General features: G+C 36.2%; 1 protein-coding gene across 7 annotated transcripts in view; it reads left to right on the top strand.

Moving 5' to 3' along the window:
• The window catches only part of RB1CC1 (RB1 inducible coiled-coil 1), an 80,093-nt gene that overhangs the window by 30,920 nt on the left and 23,100 nt on the right, over positions 1-26,073 (top strand). For all 7 annotated transcript variants that reach the window (XM_080338839.1, XM_080338837.1, XM_080338841.1 and 4 more), the window contains 9 exons: positions 5,957-6,159; positions 7,202-7,637; positions 11,460-11,630; positions 15,833-16,017; positions 18,212-18,398; positions 18,483-18,564; positions 19,518-19,579; positions 20,618-20,721; positions 23,175-23,301. In XM_080338839.1, coding sequence (XP_080194965.1) covers positions 5,957-6,159; positions 7,202-7,637; positions 11,460-11,630; positions 15,833-16,017; positions 18,212-18,398; positions 18,483-18,564; positions 19,518-19,579; positions 20,618-20,721; positions 23,175-23,301 — 1,557 coding nt within the window. The remainder of the gene's footprint in view (positions 1-5,956; positions 6,160-7,201; positions 7,638-11,459; positions 11,631-15,832; positions 16,018-18,211; positions 18,399-18,482; positions 18,565-19,517; positions 19,580-20,617; positions 20,722-23,174; positions 23,302-26,073) is intronic.

The following is a 26,073-nucleotide window of genomic DNA, read 5'->3' on the forward strand; positions in this document are numbered from 1 at the left end:
TATCAAACGTGGATCTTTCAACCAGCTTGAAGAGTACTTTGCATAGTTGCTTAAACTTTGACCTTGCAAGTATCCATTGTAAAGACAGAACAGAAGTGCTAGCACAAGAGTGAAAAACGGTGTTGGTCTTCCTTGCCGGCTCAGAAGGGGAAATCCGAGTGCTCTGTGCGCGTTATGCGCAGAGCAGCCCAGCAGGGGACGGCCGGGCCAGGTGGCGGCGACCCGCTCCAGAGCAGGCGGCGAGCCCGAGCGGGACGGGGCGGTGGACAGGTTCCGCAACGCCCAGGCGAGGCGGGCGGGCAGCAGCCGAAACGCCGTGAGGAGCACCGGCCGTCGGGAGGGGATGGAGCGGAGCAGCCGGGCGGAGGCGGCGCCCAGCAGCCGACACTCCTCCGGTCCCGCCTCCCCCTCCTTTTTCCCTGGGAAGGGTTAATTGGCTCCCCTTTCGTATTAACCCTTGAACGACATTCACTCGCCTAGTGCCTGCCTTTTCCTCATTTTGGATAGTCTCTAGGAGGTACAGCCTTTGAAGTCTGGTATACATATTTTGTGCAGTCTTTCTTTACACGACCCAGGGCTCCACAACAAAAACATCTTGATTTCAGTTTTGTTCCCGATACTTGTAACCGTCCTGCTAAGGCAGTAGCTAGAGAACTGGTATAATGTTCAGTTGACCATATGTTTTGACATGCTCTCACCATGTCTGCTATAGTACACCTGTCTCTATTTCCCATATCCTGTAACACACACAGAGACAATCAGCATTAGTATTTTCAAAAGCCAATTGTTTTATTAACAACTCATGAGCTGAGTCATTATCAATTTGTTGCTCCAAAGCAGTTTGCAAGTAGTCTAAAAACTGCACATAAGGTTCTTGTGATCCTTGCAAGATTTTTGAAAAGGCCATATTGGCATCTCTCCCACCCTCCAGTAACTTCTGAACTACTTTCATTGCTAGTTTTACTACAACACCATATATGTCTCTTGGATGTGCAACTTGATTCTCTGGCAAAGTGTGGGCACCTTCCCCAGCTAAATGACTGCAATCAGTTCCTCTTTGCTGATATGCATTATCAACAGTCTCTATAGTACAGTTATTCCAAAAATCAGATAGCCTTGCAGTATATTGAGTAGTGGTTAAAATCGTTTTCAATGGAGAAAGCCAGTCATACAGAGTAAGTATGTAGGAGAAGCTTAACACTTCCAAAAAATTTATAACAAATGACAAAGTAACCCCATTTTCTTTGGCTAATGTCCGTAATTCCTTTACAACATCATAAGATACCTGTTGAAAGCCTGGAGTTTGCCATTTGCGATAGATCACAGGGCATGCCGTAACCACTTTCCAGTCTTCTGCTTTCAAAGCCTCTTCTCTCAATTTATGCCACATGGTTAAATTAGTGTGCATTTTTGGTTGCAAGGTATCATCTGGGGGAAATAAATCAAGCTCTCGCTCCAGGTCCATCAGGCCAGGATCAAGGAGCTTGTCGGCTGACTCCCACAAAACCGTCTTTCGTAAAAAGCATTTGCAGTAGCATACCAGTGGGGGCTTTGTTATCAGCCAGCCCTTTCTCTGCTACTGCATCCATGGGTAGTGCATTTTTGCCCGATACAGTTACATGATCCCCCTCCTTCCCTGGCAAGGGAGGAACAGAAGGTTCACAGGTAGTTGTGACCTGCAGAACTACTTCCGAGTTGCTTTTAAAGTAGTCATCATTTTTCCTCCAAGTAGATAGATCTTCACAAGCAGCATTATCTCCAGTCTCTACCTGTTCAAATAGTTCTTGTCCAACTGTGTGCCGTGCCTCCAGCTGAAATGTACCAGTTGTAGGAAAGTCTGGCACATGATTAGCAATCCATACTAATAAAGTCACTGATAGGACTCATGGTATGTCCTGATTTTACTTTCTTGATAAATGTTGAAGGACATCTAGGCTTTGTCTTTGTTCAAGGGATAACTTCCCACCCACGGTTCCCAATCACTCACCTTCTCTCGATGATGGATGCTACTTTCTTGGTTCCCGGTTCCGTTTCCCTGGCTCTGTTTCCTGGTCCTGGTTCGATTGGGCTTCGCTACCGGAACGACTGCTTCCTTTACAGCCGCATTGAAAGTCACTATTCCATTTGTAGCAAATGAGGCAAGGACTCGCTTTAAAGGTGCAAAGAGAGACATTTATTACAAATTCAGGCTTGCATTTATACTTGCTATGATGCTTGATCAAGCATTTGCTGATTTGCTAAGTTAGTCATTACATAAGCAACATATCTTGTGTTCCCACCAAAATTGCTGCATTTTTTGGTCTATCACAAGTTACTCCCCTGTCCTTGATGTATCAGTTAGTATACAGTCCTTGCTTTTTGTATTTTTCCACCAATGCTTGTTCTCACACTGTTGACTCTTGTAGTTTCTCACAAGCTCGACGTCAGAATACTGCCACGCTTGTTCCCTGTGTTATCTGCTTAGTATATTCTAAGACTAAAACAGTTCTGATAAGTGGACAAATAGTTACTCTATGTGGTTTGTTAGAATGGTATACTTGGTCTCCCCCTAAATTCAGAGTAATATTCCTTATTGTTTGAAAGTAATGAGCTTATTTCATGACATTTCCTAGGGAACCAGCATCAAAATCAGTAGTGGGTTCCTGCAGATACAGATTGTTTTCGGGTTTGCCCATGCAGACAGAATCCTACTGCTTGCTCCCCCACACTCAGAGATAATTTCTTTGGCACTTGGAATAAAGATGTAAAAATAACTTTGGGAGGATTTGTTGTAGTATCGTGTGTATGTGCCCTGAAACAGTCATGTCTCTAGTTGTACAATTTGACTTGTAGTTTGTTAGCTTGCAGGTGACTTTGAAAACATGTTATTTGAAAGAAACTTAGCTCTGGTTTCAGGCTAATGAATTTAGAGCTCAATGTTAGTTCAGTTTGAGCTCTAAATAGTTCAGAAAAAAAAACTTTTGTCTCGTTGTATTTGATTGCTTTCACAAGGGGATATTTTTTTCATGTCTCCCACATTTACAACAAGGAGCTTCAGCTCATCTGGCAATGAATACCTGGTTGAATGCTTAAGTGGTATTAGAATATTTTTATATCACGGTTTCTTTGGGCATGTCTTTGTTCTATGACAGATCCTGACACTTATTAGATTGCCCTTCTGTTACATGGTTTCTGAAAAATAAAGACATATGAATTTGCCACTCTAGGAGATACTTCTGTTTGCTCTCCCTTTTCTAGGAGTCAGACTGCTGGGACACAAGCTTCTAGTTTGGTTAAATTTGGGTAAATCGCTACGGGTTAGACTCCTATATACAGTGTGTCAGTGTTGGTCATCAGTAGCGTAACAAGCAAGATCAATTGTAATGATTTTTTTTTTCCTCACTAAATTTGGTAATTTGTGACTTCTGTTTTGTGTTTGAAAGTGTTTTGCTCAGGAAACAACCTTGTTAAAACTAAAATATTAAACCGACAAAACTTAGATTCTCAAGGGAGTATCCAGAATTATGTATTAGAAGCTCTATAGGACATCACAAATTTACAACTTCTTACTTCCATTGTGAACAGAGTACATAGATCTAGCTAAAAAAGCAAATGCTGACCACTAGTTAAGCGCATGACTCAGGGTGGAAAGTCTTGTCCTATGAAGCCTAGTGTATACATTTCTGTATTACACATTTGAGCTGTGCCATGCAAAGTGAGTTTGTCCGAAGGAAAACAGAACTAACAAAAGTCTCAAGCCAGGCCTTTTAAAGAAACTTTTTTGTTTGAAGTCCTGTCTTTATTTTCCCCAGTAAACTGTGATACTCACTTGAAGGAACTACATTCAAAGTCTTCATGATCAATTTTGGTTTTGAAGATGGCTTATAGTGTTTTAGTCTTTGAACTAATGTGTGGTTCTGCGTATGCCCTCACTTTTGGAATTGTTCCCAGTAATTTGGAAGAAGGTTGAATTTGAGAATAGTGTTAGTGAGTTGAAAGTAAAATACTTGTGTACATTCCCAGGACATGTATTAGAACACAATGAGGACATACCTTTTCAGCTTCATGTTTTTGGTGTCTTTTTTTAGTATACCTTAGAGTAAAACAGCCTGTTATTTTAGTTCTCAATATGATAATTGAGGAAACAGTAATTCTGCCTTTTTATGTGCTGTGGAATTTGCCTTGAAGTAACTTGTATACAAAGTTGTTCAAGTTGTCAATATCACATTAGTCAGCATGTGTGAACTAAAATTGTATGGTTGGACTAGAAATAGTCTGAAGAAAATGACTTGCAGGTTTTGGAACTATCTGGATACTGTCCCAGTTGTCTTACTGGTTGATTTTGACTTTAAGAAGTGAGAGCTCATGCATCAAATGACTCTTTTTTTTCAAACTTGAAATCCTTATTCTCATGTGCATAGAAAGTGACTAAAGCTCAGAAAACAACAAGATAAATAGTGTATTTACTACAGAGTGATAGAAACTTGTAATAGCTTTTGGTTTCCTTTGAGTTTCATGTGCAAGTATGCTTGTATATTCATTTTTCATCTGCCCATAGCTTAGATACCAGTGATTTGAAGGGCAGTGGAATTTTGTCATGCTGCTTGAGACAAAGCTTGGACCTTTAAAAAGAGGGGGGGTGTTTGTAACTTTCAGGTTTCGTCAGTGTTAATTGTGAAAAGTTCAGATAAAATGTTCTGCGCTTTTGTGGAAGATAAATATTGTTGGGCTCAAAGTTCTTCTTTATGTATGCATATGTGCTGCTGTATGTTCAGCAGCAAATAAGTTCTGAAATATACTAATGTGCTGGGTTTTTAACACTGCTTACTCGCTGTATTTGTTTAACTTTTCTCCATGCGTGGTTTTCTCACACATACTAGAGCAGAGGAAGGTTATGTGTTCAGTCCTAGTTCAACAGTATGCTCTACCTGCAAAAAGTACTACAATTTTGTTTCTTGGAGAGTAGATAGATATTAAAACCCAGCATTCGCATATGGTCAGGAGAATATTTTCCATGTAGTATGTTATTGATGTAGTATTGAGCTGAAGGATTTATTGTATGACTTCTGTTTTACTTCCTCATTTTGGTATTTGATTAGTAGGCACTTTGAGGGGGGGACAGTCTCTTTTTTCTTAAATTGGTAAACTTAAAATAGTTACTTTTCTACTAGTAGTTAAAACTTTGGAATTTAATAGGCATTGCTGTTAGTACGCTTTTAGTAAGATATGGTACTTGCCATGTGTAGGTCTCTGTTTTAACTCTGCCAAGTTGTGTTGTAATTCTCACCTATGGCAGTAAAATGCCTCTGTCATCCAGTTGTTTAACAGAAAATATTCCACACTGGTTTGCATATACCATGTCTCAGGGCATGTTTTAGAGCTTTGTGGACACTCTGCACTACTGCTCATCATGCTGCATCTGGTTTATTAATCAGTGGAAGACTTCAACTAATTATATGCACTGCTGTTTTCTTCATGCATTTCTTCTTGCATCTGATGCACCTGCGCTTCTGCTGCCAGTTCTTGCAATTCATTGTCTTGTTCTGAGCTTCTGCTTGGCTCACCAATTGTTTTCTCCTTAATGGACCTTGTTTGCCAGCTCCTTCTGTTGGATTAGTAGAAGCATTATTATTCATGTATGTGTGTACTGAATATTTTATATTAACAGCATTTAATTAATTTTATAAGGTTTATTTGGAGCTGCAACTTTCACCTGCCTGTTTTGAAGATACTTCTCAGAAAAACATCTACACACTTTTTTGTCATCTATTTTTTTTTTTTTAATTTAAAAATAAAGGAAGCTTTGTTATTTTTGGTTGAAGTTTTAAAGTGTACCATTTTTAAATGTCTGTATTAAACACATTTTGTATTAATATTTTCTAAATGTCTCACTTTACTGTGGTAATTATATAAAACATTAATAATCTGAAGTGATTTGCAATTTTTGTTGGATTTTTTCTTTCTTTTTTTTTTTTAGGAAATGTATGAGGTTGCCAAGAAACTTTGCTCCTTTTGTGAAGGTCTCGTACATGATGAACATCTTCAGCATCAAGGCTGGGCTGCCATAATGGCCAACTTGGAAGATTGCACCTACTCTTACCAAAAGCTGCTTTTCAAGTTTGAAAATGTATATTCAAGCTATTTGCAGTCCATAGATGAAATCAAGTTGAAACTTACACAGTAGGTTTGCCATTAACCTTCAGCCTGAGTCTCCAAAGTGACTATATTTTCAACTTATTTTTTTAGTGTTATATGTCTGGTCTTCTAATTAAGTGCGTTCATTCTTTTCTATACTAATAATTTTTTTAACTGACATTTTTTCCTTGTGTTCATCAGCAGACAGAAACCTGTATTTAATTATGTGGAAGATACGCTCATTAACGAACAGCTGTTTAAGAGCTGGAGTCCTTCCAAATGTGCACTAGAAATAGCTAGATAATAAATTTAGACAGTCAACATTTTTAAATACATATCTGTACTTCTGAACTAATTGCTTTTTAATATACTTGAGTGGATATTAATGATGATCTGTGTTGTAAGTATGAAGTCATAACACAAACTTTGGATACATATGTATGCCTTTGAGCGGGTGGGCATGAGCGTGTATGTATATGTGTGTGTGTACTTGTACCCTGCAAACTCTGGATGTTACTTCGAGGAAAATCTTTGACATCTTTCTGAACATGATAGTATTATGATATTTCTATGAGTGATTGCCTAATAGAATATAAGTGGATGTCAAATACATAAAGAAATAACGCATAAATATGTTTTACCTTAAAAAAAAAAAAAGTTTCACTTAATAGCTTTTATCAAATCTATAGAAACTGTTTGAACTCTGCTAATAAGCATTGGTATCCACACAGGTTGGAAACATAGAAGTCCCAGTTGTGTGTTCAAAAAAATTAAAAGAGGGGCATATCTCAGTTTATTCAACTGTTCTTTTTTCATTGCATTATAAACATACACTTACTCGGAAGTTTGGAAGAGTTCATATTTAGTAGTGGAAGAAAGCAAAAATGGTAACTTCTTTAGCTGTCCTTGCCTGATGTTGATACTGAACACAGTATTTTGAAAGGGTCATTACCAAATTAATTTTGAAATACGCTTCAATTCTAAAATAAATAGTACTTTATATTATGGGTGGTTTGTTTCTAAGTTTTTATATCACATAGGCTTCTAGATAATGCTGATTTTTTTCTTTTCACCCTTTTTGAAAAAGCTTGGGTTCTGCTGTTTCTGTCATGGCGAAGATACCACTGCTGGAGTGCCTAACGAGACATAGTTACAGAGAGTGCTTAGGAAGACTGGATTCTTCAGCTGAGCATGGAGGGGCAGAAAGCGAAGAAACTGAGGATGGGAAATCTGCTGAATTGGTGCTTTCTTCTGGTTTATCTAAAATGAACAGTAAATCAATGTTAGCCTCATTTTGCAAGTCAGTTGAACATTCAGCTTTGGAAGGCACGGATTCTGAAAATGTAAAAGATGATAAGGAGTCTGGTCAAATTGCTACTGTCCAGGACAATGAAACATCAGTAGAACTGAAAGATGATGATCAGCCTTCCTTCAATGTGTCTTTGTTGGACTGGATAAATGTTCAAGATAGACCTAATGATGTTGAATCGCTGGTCAGAAAATGTTTTGATTCTATGAGCAGGGTAAGTTAACAATTTTTTGAAAATCAAATTATATTGCATTGAATGTTGCTGGTTGTTTTGTTTGTTTTTTTTTCCGGATGCTGGTGCTTTTGCAATGGCTCAACTTTTTGTAGCTTGTTGTTTCTCACATAACTTTCTGAATGCAGGAGCTGAGGGGGTGGTGGGAGTGTGGGAAGTATTTTAAGAGTTCTTGAGTGTTCATAGAAATTAGGCATATAATGAAAGTAAAGATTTTCCTGGACCAAAGTTAATGTTCTTTGCTCAGAAAATACAGAAGCCTTTGTTAAAATACAGGACAAATTCATGTAGTTAATTGTGAAAAATTTACATACTTTATGTATGTCCATTCCTTATTAACTGATGCAGTTGTGCTCAAAAGAGCCCAACACGTCATTTCATATTTCTTCTGATAGTAGAATAAAACATTGCTCACTTTCTTTAATTTCCATATGATTATTTTAAGCAGTGAGCTTTATAACCTTTTAAAAAACTTTTGCCTAGAGATTTCCTTCTTTTGTTGCTTTCACTGTAGCTTGTATTTCTTGCATTGTTTAGCCTTGTTTGCTTATGTATAATTTTATACTATTAGAATTCAACATACCTTGAACAAAGGAAACAATTTCTCTTGTCTTTGACACTTTATTGCTTCCTTAACTGAGACAGTCTTCCTGTCCCATCTTATGTCTAAACACCATCTGTTGTAGGTAACTTTATCATGTGATCATTGATTTTCCAATTGTGTGTAAAGTAGTTGGAGCATTTGGCTTAATGTTAAGCACTGCTTAAGATTTTGAGCTAAATTGTAGTAGTTCAGGAAAGGCTAAGAGAGAGACTAGACTTTAAAAAAGTTTTTTTTAGCAAAAACAATATTCAGTTTTCTGTGTGAAAGACTTGTAATTGCTGAAGCCTGAAACAGTCCTCTCTCCTGTTTGTTCAGCAATGCTATAAGGTGCTTTCTCCTACTTTAAAATAACAGCAACAAAAACCAGTAGTTTGGTTGTAAGAGAATAAATTCACTTTGTACGTAATATTAACAGGCCACAAATATAATGTCTCTTTAAAGTCAATATTTTAAAAGACAGAAATTAAACAGTTCCTTCCAAATAATTTTTAGGGATACTAAAGATACAAAAATTGAAGGGTAACCACTTCAGTTAAAAACTCAGTGTATATTTTTTGGTCAGCCTGTAGTCTTATCTGATATATATATCACATGTTTTAGAGAGGCAATCTTGTAGGGCTTTTCTGTCCTTGGCTTACCTAAGGCTAGTCAGAAATCCTTTGTTTCAACTATCATAATTGTATTGTAAGTTGAGCTGATTTGTGTAGGGAAAAAAATGTGATTGCTCCTGCAAAAGTGAAGGTGTTTTTTTCTTGGCATAAGCAGAATTGGCAGGTAAAGGAAAACACTTTAGTCAGACTATTGTGGCCACTACCAGAATAACTATGATTGATCAATCTTGACCTGTTTTAGTTTACAAAATGCCCAAAGCTTTGAAATAATGTGACAGTTGCTGTTTTCTTTAGGAAAACATTACATTGTTTTGATAGCAGCACAGAAAAATAATTAAATGTTTGTTTACCATTGAATTAGAATTAGTTTCAAAACAGAATTGGCCTGTGGCTGAAAATACTAAATCAATATCTTGCAACGTAATTGTTTTTTTAATATTTACCTGAGATGACACTTTAACATAACAAACTAGAATTAAATGACACTAGTTTGTTGTGGGTTTTTTTTGTTGTTGTTGTTTGGGTTTTTTTTTTTGATGATTTTTCCTGCATTTTCCCGATGCTCTTTTCTTCTTTGAAATATGAACTATACAAATGGTTTGTGATTGTATTTCTTATTTGGATCTTTGAATTCAGGTAATATTTTCATGAAAGTGTAAAGCATTGTAGTATGAGCTTTATAACTTTGATACTGGTAGTATTGGCAGAACTGATGTGTTGCACAGAGTGCTGCTAGGTGTCTGGTTCTTCGAGTCTCTAGGTGTTTCTACAAAATGACACTTCTAATTGCAGAAACCTAGGCTGCAGCAAAAGCAGGGAGTAAGTAGGAGCTAACCAGATGTTTCTGTTAAGTGCTGTCATAGCTACTTAGGTAAAAGTCTCTTCTAGCCTTTAAAGACTCGGATAGCAATATTCTCTGTCAGTGAAAGTAGAGCTGAGTGCTACAATTGTAATTAGCTTAAAGATGGGATAAAAAGAATGGATGGAGGAAATACATTACAGGGTGGAAGTAGAGGATTATGCTCTTTTTTTGGTAATAAGAGATACATAATTGGTTTATGAAGATAAAAAAACAAAAAAACAAAAAACAGAACAGTCAAGAAACTGTTTGGGATGCTGCAGTGGAGTAATCCTGAATAGGATGGCAATGAAGATGATCCTGTAAAAACCCATCTGGTTTAATTCCAGAGGCTATTTTTATTATGGTTCTTGAAGATGGACAACTCACTTGGGAAAGACCAAGATTCAGAGGACCATTCGTAACATACTAAAAATTGACCTTTGCAATTTTCAGAAAACTTTGATGTATTTTGTCACACTAATAATAACATTATTTATTCTGAGAGTTCTGGGCTACCAGTTTTTAGTACTTACTTTTTTGTTTGTTTATTTTTTGTTTGTTTATTCTAGCTTTTTGTTTCAAGAGAAAGACCTGTTCTTCATAGTTGCTCCTTAATTTGTAATGTCTTTCCTCTTCAGATTCCTCTCTCTGTATCCCAAAAGGGTGTTTCCAGAATGGAAAAGTGTTGCGTATGAAAGCTTTTATACAGTTAAATAGCAGATTGAGGGGAAAATAGTACTTTTATTTGTGCTAATATTGATCAGTGTAAGTGGCTTCTTTTCTGAGGGTTAATTTGTACGCTCTGTGATGTGACATTAACCATGCATATTCATAAAAGAGACCTGTGTTGTGACCTCTAGTGTGACCTCACGGGATAATATCCTTTCCACTTGATTCTCATATAATAGATGGCATACAATAACAATTTTGAATAAATTTGCTTATGTTCTGCTAACATGTATTGACTCCAAAGTTATTTTCCTAACTAATCCAGGTTTAGACTAAACTGTCCTATATAAACTATTGCAATTACCTATGCTGATTTTAGAATTAAGGAAATAAAGACTGATTTATGTCACTGCTCTTATAGTGAAACTTGCAAGAGTCGCTGTTAATATCTGTGGATTTTGGTAGCCTCTTTGTGTTTAAAACACTTTTTTTCTGGATAATGGCCTGTGAAGTGTGATGAAATAATTTTTAAAATGTGTTTTTATCAAGAAAAACCTTAGCAAAAAGTATTACAAATGTATTATTTTTCCATAGCATGTTTTCCAGCTACTTAGAGCTGAGCTGCTTGAGTAAGGAATCAATTAAAACATTCATTTAGTGGAAAAAGGCTAATGAGTCTCGCAGCTTTTTCATACCACCCTCCCTGCTTCACCTTCCACTGAGTCACGTTCATTGCTTATTTTAATTGTAGCTCTATGAACTCTGTTCCACTGTACACTGTGACCATTAGCTTTAAACTGCTGCTTCCAACTCGACCCTGCCTTGTGCTCTCAACTAATGTCCTTTCCTCTTGTGAAGATCCCAATTTGTATGATGGTCTGGTTGGAATACTTCTAAGAAATTCATGCTGTTGTATTAAATCCATTAACTCAGAATTCTGAAAAAGGTGACAGATGTAGGCACACATTAGATTAAAAAAAAAAAAGGTTATAAAAACTCATGTAGTTAGCTCATGTCACTTTTCAGTGTGGCAACTGCTAATAAATTTTTTTGTTTTTTGATTTTTTTTTTATTTTTAGCTTGATCCAAGGATTATCCAACCTTTTCTGGCAGAATGTCGTCAAACTATTGCCAAACTAGATAATCAGAACATGAAGGCCATTAAAGGCCTTGAGGATAGGCTCTATGCATTGGACCAGATGATAGCAAGCTGCAGCAGACTGGTGAATGAACAAAAAGAACTTGCTCAGGTAATACCCATTTGTGTGTGTGCAACACTGGAAGATGGTAGACTTTTGATACATGTATGCTGTTAAAGATTAAAGCAAAGGTGCTATATTCACAGTAAATTGGTATTTCAATTTTGGTAGTTATACATCTTGTGGTCATGCTTTTAGCTCATAACTCCCACTACCACATTAATTTAAATACCTTTTTTTAAAACACCAAACTAGTTGAAAATGCAACAGTGGGTGGTAGACAGCACCAGAACTTAAGTATAGGGCTTATATTTATGTCACTTCACCTATACAGGAGAATAAATCAGTCTACAAAATAAAAATGTCTTACTTAAAATATCCTAAATTTAAAGCACTAGGAATGTGCAGAGGTGTAGTTCACTGCAACTTTGTCAACTGCATATTAAGCCATATTTTTTATAACTGAAGTATTTCTGTCAACATTCTCTTGGTAATAATTTAGAAAAATATATTTAATTCTAGTTCAGCCAATCAGAATTCTCATAAAAGCACCAGCGTAAAATTGCTAACTTCTGATATGATTCAGTATATGGTGGTGTTTCTGGTGTAGAATACATCTAGTTTATTTTTATTTTAGAAATCAGGTTTCTTCTGCAAGAGTGAGAATTGCTTAGAATATGATAAAATTTAAAAACTTTGAATATACCTCTTAAGGTGTTTCTTGTTGTGTAAAGATGTATCTTGTTAAATCTAGTGAATGGTTTACAAACAAGTTGTTCTTTATTAGTGTAAAATTTTGCAAATTAATGTAGAAACTGCTAATCAAAATAGGATCCAATGAAGATGTCTAACAGCTATAAACTTTGTGAAGTATTTTTAAAGCTTATTTGAAAATGGATGTTTTAAATGAGTATTCTTAGCTTAAGGAAAACACCTGGCTTAAATATTATCTTAGTATCTGCTTGTACACATTTCTGTCAAATCTGTCTGAATTCAACCTGGTTTATAGCTACATTTAAGGGCACACAACTTTTTGCCAATGGTAGACTGTCAGAGAGCCTGTAGTTTGCAGTTGCTCCTGTGCTGGAGACCAGGATGCCGTGAATTGATTCATCTTCGATAGTTCATCCAGTCTTTCATTAAATGGAAGACAGACATAGAAAAAAACCTCACTCATGGAAAGGGAAAATGATGCATGAAATTGGCATCATGCTGAGGTGGCGTGTCCTGAACGCTCTTTCGCACCCACTAATTTGTTGGTTTGTTCTTAATATGTTGTCTTCTTCTGACCTTCAACTAGTTAGTTTCAGAGTCAAATAAGTGCAGCCAGATGATTCATGAGCTTCTCCACTGTCTTTTTTCTTGGTAATGTTAATTAGCTCCCGTGCCAGTCCATGCAGTGAGCTTTTTGTGTTCTGAGGGGGCGTGTTGCTTTGTTTTCTGAGTTATGGCCCAGCTGCATTATATACTTCAGGAGTTAGAAAAAGTCTAAGGACCTTCAGGTTTGAGCTATGGAGAGTTTTTCTGTTATCCTTATAGTCCAGAAATAGAAAAAAAGCTAGAAAGTCAGAAATTCAGTTGAAGGTAGGGAAAAATAGATAAGCAGGTTAAATTTAATTTTCAATAGAAATACTGAGTCCTTGGTAACTGATCACTCAACCATATAGGGAAGAGGGAACGTGCTTAATGGTTGATCACCAAGCACGCAGTGATGAGAGTAGTGTGCCTGCATTGGACAGTGTTGTTCGAAGTTATTTGATTAAAGGCTCTTTGAAGTGTAAAATATATAGCTCCTATATTTTAAAAAAACATGTCAGTGCCATAGTAAAGCTTCTTTATTAAATACAGTTTCTGTGAAGTGCTTCAGTTAAATTTATACCTAAGATTGTCCTTTTATGCTTTGTTTGCAACTGAAAATATATTAAAATCTGTATGTAGTCATTATTTGATGTTCAGATTTTCACTTTTACATCAAAGCGAAGAAAGGCAAGGCATGAGTTTCTTATTTCTGCTTGCATAGTGGTATATCATTATTAGGAGTAAATGAACATTGCTTCCCTATCTTGGGGTGGTTAGAACCTCTTTTTGAGGAGGAGAGAACTGAGCTGGCTGTCACATAAGACCCAGGCTTCCTGTTGCGTCCTCTGGCTGATACATAAAGGTGGGTGCTACCAGTACTTCTGGCAGTGTTCTTTGGAAGTGGAGCCTCTCTTCAGATAATTTCAATGAGAAGTCTAGAAGTAAGTTTCTGCTGAAGTTTGGCCTTACATAGATGTTTATATATTGTATGCCAGTGCTAAATACAGGGGGATTTAGCATGATGGAAGAGCTGCTCTTGCAATCCCATACCTGGTTGCCCAATGCTGTGAGTAGTGGTTTTAGCTATGTTTTCCCTCTTTACTTGAAGGAAGAGTCCACCTCAAGGTTACCAATCCCACTTTTGAGTGAGATGTCTAAAAGAAAGTTGGAAAGATACTTTGCCACCTTGTTTAAACGCTGCTGTAAATTTTGAGTTTATACCTTTGAAGAATTTGCCGAGAGCTGTAACTTTCAAACAATTGATTATTTAGACCGTGGATTTCTCCACAACATAGAGAGATTTCCCTCTTTCCTTCCCCCCCCCCCCCACTTTTTTCTTTTGGTCAGTTTAATGTACTTTTTCTTCACTGGCCTTTTCCTAGTATACCAAGATTCTTCTTTCTGAGTTGTGCACTAGGGTAATTTTATTTGACATTGTATTTCAAAGATAGGTCCACAGATAGGAAATGTCAACAGGTACTCAAATTTATGGAATAGCCTTTCAGAACTCAGAGTAAAGCTGGGAGGGGTTTTCTAGCTCACTGCATGCAGTTTTGTGTAACTTCAGGCTCCATGCCATGTGATTAATTTAAAAAGCTTACTGAGCTCATATTTAAAAGCAATTATTCCTTGACCTCTCTATTCCTGTTGAAAAGTTGTATACAATCTGATCATCCTAATGTTTATAAACATGTGCTCATCTCAGATCTTAAAGTATTCTTGGCTAGTTCAGCTCTATATTCTGTCATGCCTATACTGCCTTTGATTTTGGTGCTTGGTAATTCCCTAACGATTACCACTGCATGTTTCTTCAATGTCTTTGTATTCCTTCACTAAACAACTTTGATGAGGCTGTCTTCTTTATCATCTCAGTAACAGTTCTTTCTGCCTTTTCTAGTTTCCATTTATTTGGGTTGGATAATACAGTTAAAAAGTTTACAGCCTTCTTTTGCTTCACAGAGGGTGCTCACTCATTCGGTACATAAGTTGCTTAGTTTTCAGTAAACGATTGACTGTTCGGTATTCTCTACCATCTTCAGTGTGCATCTTCTTCCTTTTCATTACACTTAATATATTTTTTCATACTTAGTTTGATTTCTGTGCTGTTCTCACTAGGATATAAATATTTGCAAATGTGTTTTGTAGCATCTTACAAGAAGCTTGCTTTACATTCAGTATCAAATCAGCAATGACAGTGGTTTCATTTTTCAGCAGTTTTGTATAACTCTCTATGTTTACTGTTCTCATCAACCTCAGCTTCAGAAAGAAACACTTAAAACTATTGTCTGATTTTTTTGAATTCTTTATTAAGAAAACAAAGGTTTAAATAAGTTTGTAGAACTGCAATCAGCCATCTAAGGCAGTCCGTCTTCCCTGTTTTGCCCCCACACTTCTAGGGGTTGCCTGTTACCATCCACAACAGATAATTCTTTGCTGTGCCCAACTCCTATGGGCAAATAAGATGTCTGGCTGCGATCTTTGCTCTCGAGGAGAATTAGTCTCATATATGAATTTCTTTATGCAAAAACTATACTGTTTAGCCCACAGTAGCCTTAAGAGCATGTGCTCTTAAGTTGATGTTAAGTCTTGCATATGCCAGAAGTTAACACGCTGGTTGGTTGCAGAAATTAGAATGATGGTTGATCTGCTCCACCATAGGAGCTACTTTTCTGCTGCATTAACTTCTGTGATCTTTCGCTGATGTTGGTTAGTTGTGTCAAGTTCTTATAAGGTTGTGTTGATAACTGTTTATAAGAGAAATATCAAATGAGATATATTTGGACCAGATTGTACAATGAAAAGAAAGCACCTCCTCTGTGTAGCTTTGTGTTGTACTCCTGAATGGTTACAGTAAATTTATTAAAATGCTTGCCTTCTTACAGAGCGGATGGATCATTTCCATGCTTTTTGATTGTCACGAAGCTTGCATAACAAGCGTGTCTCTTTTCCTCTAGGGATTTTTGGCTAATCAGAAGAGAGCTGAGAACTTGAAAGATCCTTCTGTGCTGCCTGATTTGTGTTTGAGTCATGCAAATCAGCTGATGATTATGTTAACTAATCACAGAAAACTGTTAGATATTAAACAGAAATGTACCACTGCCAAACAGGAGCTTGCAAATAATCTGCAAGTCAGACTGAAGTAAGTTACAACTTTTCAACTTTATATTGCTTCCACTTGCCTCAAGACTGTTTAAAGAATGTATGTCGTAAGAAAATCCACAAAGATTTTCTTAATGGGAGAGAAAATAAAAGTTAGATCAATTCAGTTTGTATGTGAAGTTATTTGTAAGTGAGAAACAAAATATTACTTTAAGATAAACTTTTATTAGAGTTTAAATGGTCTTCATATCAATAAAACAATATAAAAGAACCTATAATCCCCTCTCCTCTCATCAGCATCAGAAGCTGTCAGTATCTTATTTAAAATTTGACAGGCATTTATATTGATGTTTTCAGAGGGTTATAAACATAGGTGAAACACTCTTTGGTAGTTTGTGATGGCATCAAAGCAGAAAAATATGGCAGTAGTTCAATTGGCTTGTAGTTCATGAAAAATAATTACATCCAGTCACAGCCAGTAAAAATGGCAATTTTCCTGTAAGCATCATTACTGTATAACGTGGAAAGCAGTAAGTAGTCTTTATTGCTCACTGGGAAATAAAATTTTTCATATTACTGCACTTAATTATAAAGCTTTAGATAACTTGTCATGTCAGATACATAGGAAAAATTCAAGTTTAACAATTTCTAGAAGAAAAAACTTTCTTTATACTAGCAGCAAATAATTAGGCAATGTTGTGACCCTGTTAGGCTTGCACACTGGATAGCCACCAGTTTGTTTTTTTTTTCTTGAAGAGACTGTAGTTTGTATAGACAAGGCAAACACAAGCTGTAGGAAGAAGTAAAACAGAATCAATAGAGCACTAGCAACAAAGATTCTGTTGTGTTTGTAAAATAAATTACTGCTAGGTAAATCGAAATGTAAATAAATTGTTTGTCTTTACTTATGCGTCTGCTTTTAACCCAATGAAAATATGACTTTTTTTGCACCATTTTTCACTCTAACACGTATTTAGGGATAGTACATAGAATCTAGGTTGCCATAAATACCACTTTCATTTCCTATGTGCTAAAGTAGTTGTGTAGAGGACACTTAATTCATGAGTTATTAGAAGAAAAGACTTGCATCTCAAACAAAAAAAACCCACTGTATTTTGGGTCAAACCAAAGATTCTTCTAGCTTGTCTTCAGTAGTAGTTAGTATCAAATTACCATAGTGACATAATGGGAATCTAGTAATGAGAAAAGAACATAAACTTAATTAGATGTAAATATTCTTAGAGGAGAGTATTATGGTCTGATCTAGAAGCAACTCTTCTGTGTTTAATTGCTGACAGAGTATTTTTTCCATGTCCAACTTCTTTTTTAATCCACAAACTCCTGTTCTTTGTAAGTTCTGCCATTATGTTATGTGGAAAATGTAGCTCTTTGTGTTTTGACTGGCCATGTGTTGGCTTCACATAGTGCCCTCTTTTTAGTTCTTACTATTGATTACTATGAGAAAGTCCACAATGCATTTCTTGTATTTCTCTGTTAGTATATGTTCCCAGTTGCTTAATGTTGACTTGTTTGCGTTTGTTGTTTCACCTTCTGTCAATAAAAAATTTCGTTTTCTTTGTTACTTGCAGTATATACCTCCACCTTATGCCTTAATGTTTCCCCTCAAGCACACCAGTTGATCACCTTTTCAGTAGTTATCCTGTGATTTACTTATGTTGGTGGTTGTGTTTGAAATTAATGTATTGATTGTATCAATAAGATAATTTAAGATGTGGTTACAAAGTGTAAAAATTTGTGTATTACATGGGCTGTTATTTGTATGGCATGAGTAGCCGATGTGAACTTCTCAACAGTTTGTTCATCTTATTTCTCTGACAGTATCCCTACCCTTAATGTTTCCTGCTAATGCTTTTCTATAAGTATTTTAAAGATTTATAAACAAAAAGTACTGTTGAGAAGGTTACATTATCTTTCTTCCTAAAGTTATGTATGCTAAGAGCATTATTTGGGAAAAACAATACCTTAACTCAAATAATGGTAAGTGTTCATTTTTTAAGCACTGATGTGGATATCTTACTGTGAGAACTTAATAGGGAGCTACAAGGCGATTACAGAATTCAAAATTGCTTGATGCTTCCAGATAGCCTGTTGTTTTCCCATGTAAAATAATGTTGTTGTTCAGCTCATCCAGACATGTTGCTAATCTTAGTGAAATAGAAATGCAGAAAAGATGACTAAGTTGTTATCTTCTAAAGTGTAACCTACTTTTGTAGGTGGTGTTGTTTTGTAATGCTTCATGCTGACCAAGATGGAGAGAAACTACAAGCGCTGCTTCGTCTTGTAACAGAGCTCCTAGAAAGGGTCAAGGTTGTAGAGGCTCTCAGTACTGTTCCTCAAATGTACTGTCTAGCTGTTGTAGAGGTGGTGAGGAGAAAAATGTTCATAAAACACTACAGGGAGGTAAGTAAGTAAGTAAGATTTCAAAACCAAACCTTTGTGTCAGTGTATAAATTAACAGCTAACTACATATTTTCCCTTCCACAGTGGGCAGGTGCTTTAATAAAAGATGGGAAGCACCTGTATGAAGCTGAAAAGGCAAAAAGGGAATCTTTTGGTAAACTGTTCAGTAAGTACTTCTGTGAAATCAGAATTGTGGTTAAGTATGACTTCTTTGTAGTTTAAGTACTTTTATTATGTTGTAGTTCTAATAACTGTCCTTTTTTTAAATAAGAAATGCATGCAGTGTGCCAAATGTTCCTATTATGAACAAGTATTTTTCTATTAATCAAATTAGTGAACTGTTTCATATAGATTATCCAAAACACTGTGAAAGTTCTGATTAGTTTGATGCCTGTAAAATGTAAGATTTCTAATTATTGCATTTGAATGCAGTTTCTGTTTGAACATGCCCTGCGAGCTTTACTGTTCTTTTAAATAACACTTGTAAAGCCATTCCTAAATATTTGCATATTGCTGCAACTTCCTCTGTATTACTGCAGGAGGAAAAGAGAAAACAAAACAAAGCACCACCACCACCAAAAAACCCCAAAACAAACCATGAAGACTTGTGTCTAAATACCTCAAAGTTTTTAGTTTTTTTCTAAAAAAAACAAAAACAAACAAACAAACAAAAAAAAGAAACAAAACAAAACAAAAAAAAAAACCAAACACAAAAAACCCCAACGTTGCTGGTAAAATAAATCTGATTTTTTTTTTCATCTGCAAAGTCTGCAACTTTTATGTTCTGAATGAACTGCTAAAATAAGAAAATTGAGGAAAAGGTTATCAACATTTTGGAAAGGCTACAGTTAAAATTTGAAAAAGGAGTTGAGGCTTTTGCAGGGGTGACCATTAGGCGAAAAGAGGCTTCAGTGAAGTGAGAAGTTCTAATTTAATGGTGTGTGTTGTGTGGAGTTCTATGGTCGCTTGCAGTTTTTATGTGGTCAAGAAATGTCATATTTAGTAATGCTTTTAATTTTAGATCAGCTGTTAAACTGTAGTAGCTTAGTTGTTTTCTCTTGCAGCATTGTTTGTATGTTGCATTTCCTTCTTTTAAATAACCATTTTTTCTTTGCCCAGGGAAATCTTTTCTAAGGAATCGTTTGTTTAGAGGACTTGACTCCTGGCCTCCATCCTTTTGTGTATGTACTCAATTTATTTGGGAGGTTTTATTTCATTTTTATAAACAGTACTTTGTTAAATTAAAAACCTAAGCTTAATTCATGCAAGCTGTATGCCTGTCATATTACTCTGAAACAGATGAAGAAGCTGGGAGGCAGTGTTCCTTGATATTTCAAGTTACTATTATTATAATAATACTGGTTCGTAACTTGCAGTGTGGTGGGAAAGGAAATGTCACCTCGATATTCCTTTTTAACAAGGAGTCTGTAGTATCTAACAAAAAATTGCTATTAATGATCAGAAGAAAGAAGCCAGGAGGGATAATCTGACCATCTAATCCTCTCTTTTGAGTAGCAGAGTCATAAAATTCATTGTATGGTAAAAGCAAGTAAAAGGTTTTGTGTTTTTCTATAAACACTGCATGAGTGGAAAAGTATTTTTGTCTCTTGGTCTGATAACATGAAGGGGTGAAAAAGTTAGTTGTAGTCAAGCATTGCCTGTGAACTTTGATTTCGTACAGATTGCTTAATTCAGGTAAGATAACACCCCCTGATTCTAGCATTGCCATCTCTCTTGGCCTCATTTAACCTTTTCATCTTCTCCCCTGCAGCTTTTTTTGTCAAAGGATACTTGGAAAATAAGAATGCTACTCATTTCAGTGTGTTGAATACTGAACTGAACTAATACTTGACTGTATTAAATAAAGCTTTAGTGCTATCACTCATCCCTTAATTATTGAAACATATTCTTAATGTTTATGAAGCTTGGTAGTAGGGAGGAAGTTGAACTAGAGGATCGTTGTAGGTCCCTTCCAACTGAAATACTCTATTCTACTGCTGCACAAGGAACTATGGATAGAGTTAGTTACTATGAATATAAATTATTTTTCTTAGGACAGAGGGGCAAGGCATGGTTCCTTTAAAAAAACCCGAAATCTTCTGAGAGATCAATTTAACAGCAACTTTTCCATGTAATTAAACTCTTTTTAATCCTTCCTGAGTTAGCTTGATATTATTTACCTTAACGACAATGTGTAAATTAATTTCTTCTTAATACAGACAAGAAAACCTCGCAGATTTGACAGTGAGCTTCCAGATATCTCTTTAAGTGATTTGCAGTTCTTGCAGTCTTTTTGTCCTTCAGAAGTACAGCCACTACTCAGGTAAACCACCTTTTAAAAGTTTTGTATGTTATGAAAATAGCTTCACCCTGGACTCAACCCCTTCAGTCCCACCCACAGTTCATTTTTTCTAAGGAGCAGACAAGGATATTTTTTTGAACTGATATCATTCTTAAGGAATGGTCTTCACTGACTTAATGCTTCACATACTCGAATGCTTTGAGCACTTATATTCTATACTGAGATGTAAAGGATGTTGGATGTTCCTCTGAGCTGCCTCATAGCTAAAAGACGAAAAAATAAATATTGTTGTCAGTTTTAAACTGAAATAAACTCATAACTTTTTATCTTTTGTCAGATCAGAATTAAATTGTGGGTTTTTTTAATTTGCTCTTTGTTAAGTGGTATTCTGAAGGAAATAGAATAAATTTCTTCAGCCCAGCATGAGATCATAGACATCTCCTGTATTCAGTTATTGCTTTTTCTCTGACAGACCAATTCTACTAAAAAGTGTATTCTCTGAAGTGCATCTGCTGTCTATGGAAATCCATCATTTTGAGCAGAAGCTCTATTTCCATGTTTCTTATCTCCCAACAGTGAGGCAGACATGCAAATAAAGATAGGAAAGCTACTACTTTATCTCACAGGCAACTTGGCAGGATTAGTTTCTTATCTAAAACTTGGAGATGTCTTTCTGCAAAAGCTGACTATTAGAGTGAGATTTCAAACTCCTGTGTCTTAAACCTGTAGCAGATAGGGGAATAGCAGCCAAGATAATGGGCAAGACATAGGCAGTAGAAAGTTCTATGTAAAGTTCTGTCCAGGAGAAGATCTGTCCATCAGTATGACCACAATCAGATGATGCATGTATCCATCATCCTTCTCCTAGAAGAGATCTGCAGTTGGGGATTTACTGAAGTTCCATTTTTTTAGCCCCAAGACCATAGTCCCACAAAGCATGATAAGTTAAATCCAAAAGGAGGATGCTCTGCTGTCATCTGTCAGATTCACCAAGAGTGTCAGCCTAGATATTGGTTTACAGTGTAGGAGCTGAATTCACTGTGTTTTTCACCTATATTTTGTACTGGCATTCTTTTTGATTGACAATTTGTGACCATCCTTATGGTATTGCTGCTGGAATTAACAAAAAGAATAGTGAGCTTAGTCTGCTTGACATGATCCAGCTGATGTACCCTTTTAATTTCTTATTATGCCTTTAGGCTTGCTCCTCTGTGATTCTGCAGAAAAAAGGTGCCAACTATAGTATCACATTGTTGATGTCTGCCTGATTTTTGGGTGTGTGAGAATTTTACAGTCTTCCTGGGAATTTTGGACTGAGTTCAGGAAGAATTTTGCCTTACTATTGTTAGAATCACTAACAAAACTGGTTTATTTCCTCTGAATTGTAGTGACATAGCTTTCCACTTGATGGCAATAGAGGTGGGATTATGTCACATTCCTCCTGGTTTCTGAGCTCAGGATTACATTTGTTGGAAATATTTGTGATAGTGGTGGATTTGCAACTTGAGTGTGCAAAGCTGTCACACAACTTGGTAGACACTGAGTTTCAGAAGAAACTTCAGAGCAGTACTTCCTTTGGTATTTTCATTTAACATCTGAAGAGCAAGCAATAGGCAAATTGAGACCCAGCGCAAAGTCCTTTTCTGTCAACACTGAACCCCTGAGCTGTATAATTAAAATGATGCTTTATTTACTTACAGTGCTTCAGTCTTCTGATATATGTTTTAGCAATTATTGAAATCTTAATTCTGCAAAAATACACTAGGTACCACTTGCCCTATATAATGAATACAAAATGTAAAATATTTTATTTTATTGTACTGTTAGTGTAAATGAACTCCTGCTTCATGGTTTCAGTGAAGCTATTTCTGAACAAATTAGAAATTCTGGATATATGGACTCTCAAGAAAAAAAAAATCTATGTTTCTTTTCAGAGCTGTAGAAAACTTGCAAGTGAAACCTTATCTTGCAATACTTGCAAAAGTGATCATGGCACATTAATCAATATTTTAATTTAAGTTACCTATCATTACAATAAAATAGTAGAGAATTAATAGCTACTTCAAAGGAAGAGCTGGATTGGAGAGTATCCAACTGGAGGGAAGACTAGAGTCATTTGCAAACATAAGTGCTTCAATTACTGATCTAATCACTGTCAATTCTCTTATGTTACTGTGATTGGAACTCTAGGTACTACTGGTAAATATTTGCCTCAGAAGGGGAAAGACTGACTTATTACTTCCCCTTCATTGTGTTTATCATTATCTACTCCTTAAAAGCTCTCAAGTTCTTAATTTAAAACAGAAATATCAGGTGGTCTTTGAGGATTTTCCATGTAAATGGATGAAATGCAGAAAGTACAAACTTTATACAGAGGGAAGCTTAGTCTTGTTGGGATATACACATAATGATGTAACATATTTGAGTATCTAATTAACAATATGAAAAAAAAATAATCCTGTGCTGTTTTTAAGGGTCCCCATACTTTGTGACTTTGAACCTCTTCACCAGCATGTACGTGCTCTACATAACCTGGTAAAGGCAGCACAGAGTTTGGATGAAATGTCGCAAACCATTACAGACCTGCTGAATGAACAAAAGGTATTTTTGTTTTTCTTTACTAAGAAAACAGAATATTCTATTCAAAACAGTAGAATATTTTCATAATTGTTTTACCAACCACTTCAGAAAAGAAACTCTGTTTTTCCAGATGTAAAGATTAGTTGGTCTCATAACTGCATAATATTAGTTTCCTTTCGGATCCCATTCTAGTAAATACTCTGAGAATTTTGAGCTCTCAATGAGTAAAGTGAGTTGTATCTAGAGAAGAGTCAAAAGATATTGAATGTCTTCCAAACATTTAATAAATGCTTGTATTCCACATAAATTGTAGAAGTAGAATACTTCTGTTAATATTTCTGTTTTGTGCCATATTCTCAGGCTTCTGCGTGCAGAATGTGTGTATTTTGCTTCTTTTAATTTTGTATGTATTTAATGAAGTTGTTGTTACTTTTCTAGATGCTTGCATTGCTTCTCAACTCCTTTTGGCATAGGCAGTTAAGAATAATTTAGGGCCTTGGTTAGTTGTACCCATTAGCCTGAATATTGATCTGTCACCTTCTCCTTTGTTGCAGTCCAGCTTTTTGGGGAAGGAGAAAACAACGTGCAGTTTTTTCGTTTGAGTATAGAAGGAACAGATGGCAAAAAGATCCATTCCTAGTTTTGCTCTGCCTGTCAAGCAGATTCTTTCTCCTAGAAACTGTTTCTGCTGATGACTTTTGATTGCTTCTGTGCATTCAGCCTCTAACTTTTGTAATACGCCAATTGGGGTCCTTTTAGCTTCTGACTGTAGCCTGTCCCAGTGAAACTCTGAGTGAATTCAACAATACTTAAAATTTTATGTGAAGTTGACTGATTCAAATTGGATTTCTTGAGCAGTTTTTGCTTTAGAAAAAAGGTATAATTTTTGTGGGACTCCATATTATCATCTATAGTGTATTTGTATGCACTTTGCCGACTAGAAGTATCTTCTATAACTGCCAAGGTTATGGACATGCTTAATTGTGAATTATCAAATTCCTGCTTAATCCAGGTGACGTGAAGTCCTCTTTTTATTCCTCTGTGACTTGAAGAAGAGATTTACTGGAAGTCTTTCATTTATGTAAAATATGAGATCTTGGCTTTTATTTATTCTGTAATATAAATGCCACACCTTTTTCATGTAATTTCTTAGCTCTTTTCTCTCGTTATGAAGATTGTTTTTTTACAAATGAGTGTTAGGGCCTGACCACTATATTAGCCAACGGAATGGCTAGAAGTGGTGTCAATGTTGTGAAATTTGGCAGTTTTCTGAACATGCTCTTTTAATAGATCATGCTCTGAAATACAGAAGTCCACCCCTAACTTGGAGCATCCTTAAATTTATCTCATAGGAAACCAGGATAATGACAGGTGTTTTAATGAACTAATTTTTCACTAAGGCTTGCAATGTCAAAAAAGAATATAAAATAAATCAGAAGAGTAAGTTTTAACTCAAAATATGCATAATAGTAGAAAAATAAACAGGAAGGATGCCTTAATTGTTTGGTTGAGACTTTTTGGTTCAGACTTGGTTATCTGAGAAATTTTTATCAGTATCTGTCTGCACAAAAAAGGCGTTTGCGAAATCAGGAAAATCTGTTCTTCCCACCCTTCTCTTTCATTGGGCTTTGACCAGTGTGGATTCTTGGCTGACTCCAAAATGTCAAGTGCTTAGACAAATTTGGATAATTGTCTCTTTCCTTAGAGTAAATTGCATTGCACAGTCAGAGCTGGGCCATTTATGATGTCATCTTGAAAATGCCCGTCTCTGTGTGTAATTTCGGTGATTCATTTGAACTCTTTTTTGGAATTGAAGCAAATAGATCTGTCGGAGAGATTTTTCCTTTTCAACAAGAGTGCTCTTGTTATTACTTGGTCTTTATGTTGCTTTGTTCTGCAGATGGTCTAGAAGTGCTTGTTAGATTATACTACTTTTGCCCATGCTTGGGGTTTTTTTTGCATAGAATTACTGAAATAATATGAAAACATTTTCTTATCCTTAGTATTGCTGGGAACTTACAGTATATAATTAAAAGTATGAATAAACATTAAATATTAGTCCTGAAGATGCCTACAGCTTCATGCACCTACACATTCTGTTGATGAACTGTAAGATACTGTCCCAGTTTGGGGCAGAGTTCATGATGACTTTGCAGGCATTAAGCATTGCCTATATAGTAGAATGTTGTTGTCATGGGGATACACCAGAAGTCAGTTTAGGTGGACAACAAGCTCCAAACAGACTTTACGCTAGCCAGAAAAGTATAGCAAATAAACCAACTGAAAATGGGGTTTATCCAAATTATTTAGCACTCCAACAACATAGAACACAGGTTCGGATACCAGTTGAGGAAATCACTGCTGCACAACCACATAAGAATAATGAGGATCCACAATGTGCATGCGTTCACTCACAGAAAGCAAACCTAGAGGCCTCTTTTCCACAAGGGTACCCAGTAGAGAAGAATCCCTTACCAGGGGTGAGCATGGGCTCACTCAAGGTTATATCCAGAAAGGAAAAACACTTCCCAAATGAGGAGGTGAGGCGCTCTCAGTCCCGGGAAGTCTCCTTAGACGACGTCCAAATGTAAGGGGAGGGCTCCAGTTCACAGTCCTGCTGCTCTAAGACCACTCCAAGGGTCTCCTTGGCAGAGGCCCCATTTTATAAGACTGTGCAGATCTGGCTGCGGTCATTACAACATGGTCTGGAAGCTTTTCAGCTTCTCTGGGCACCTCCTTTGTTGAGGACCCTGTCAAATGACTGAGAGTCCACCCCTCCCTCCTGTCCCCCCA

Source organism: Nesoenas mayeri (genome assembly GCF_963082525.1).
Source record: "Nesoenas mayeri genome assembly, chromosome: 2".
Lineage (NCBI taxonomy): Eukaryota > Metazoa > Chordata > Aves > Columbiformes > Columbidae > Nesoenas > Nesoenas mayeri.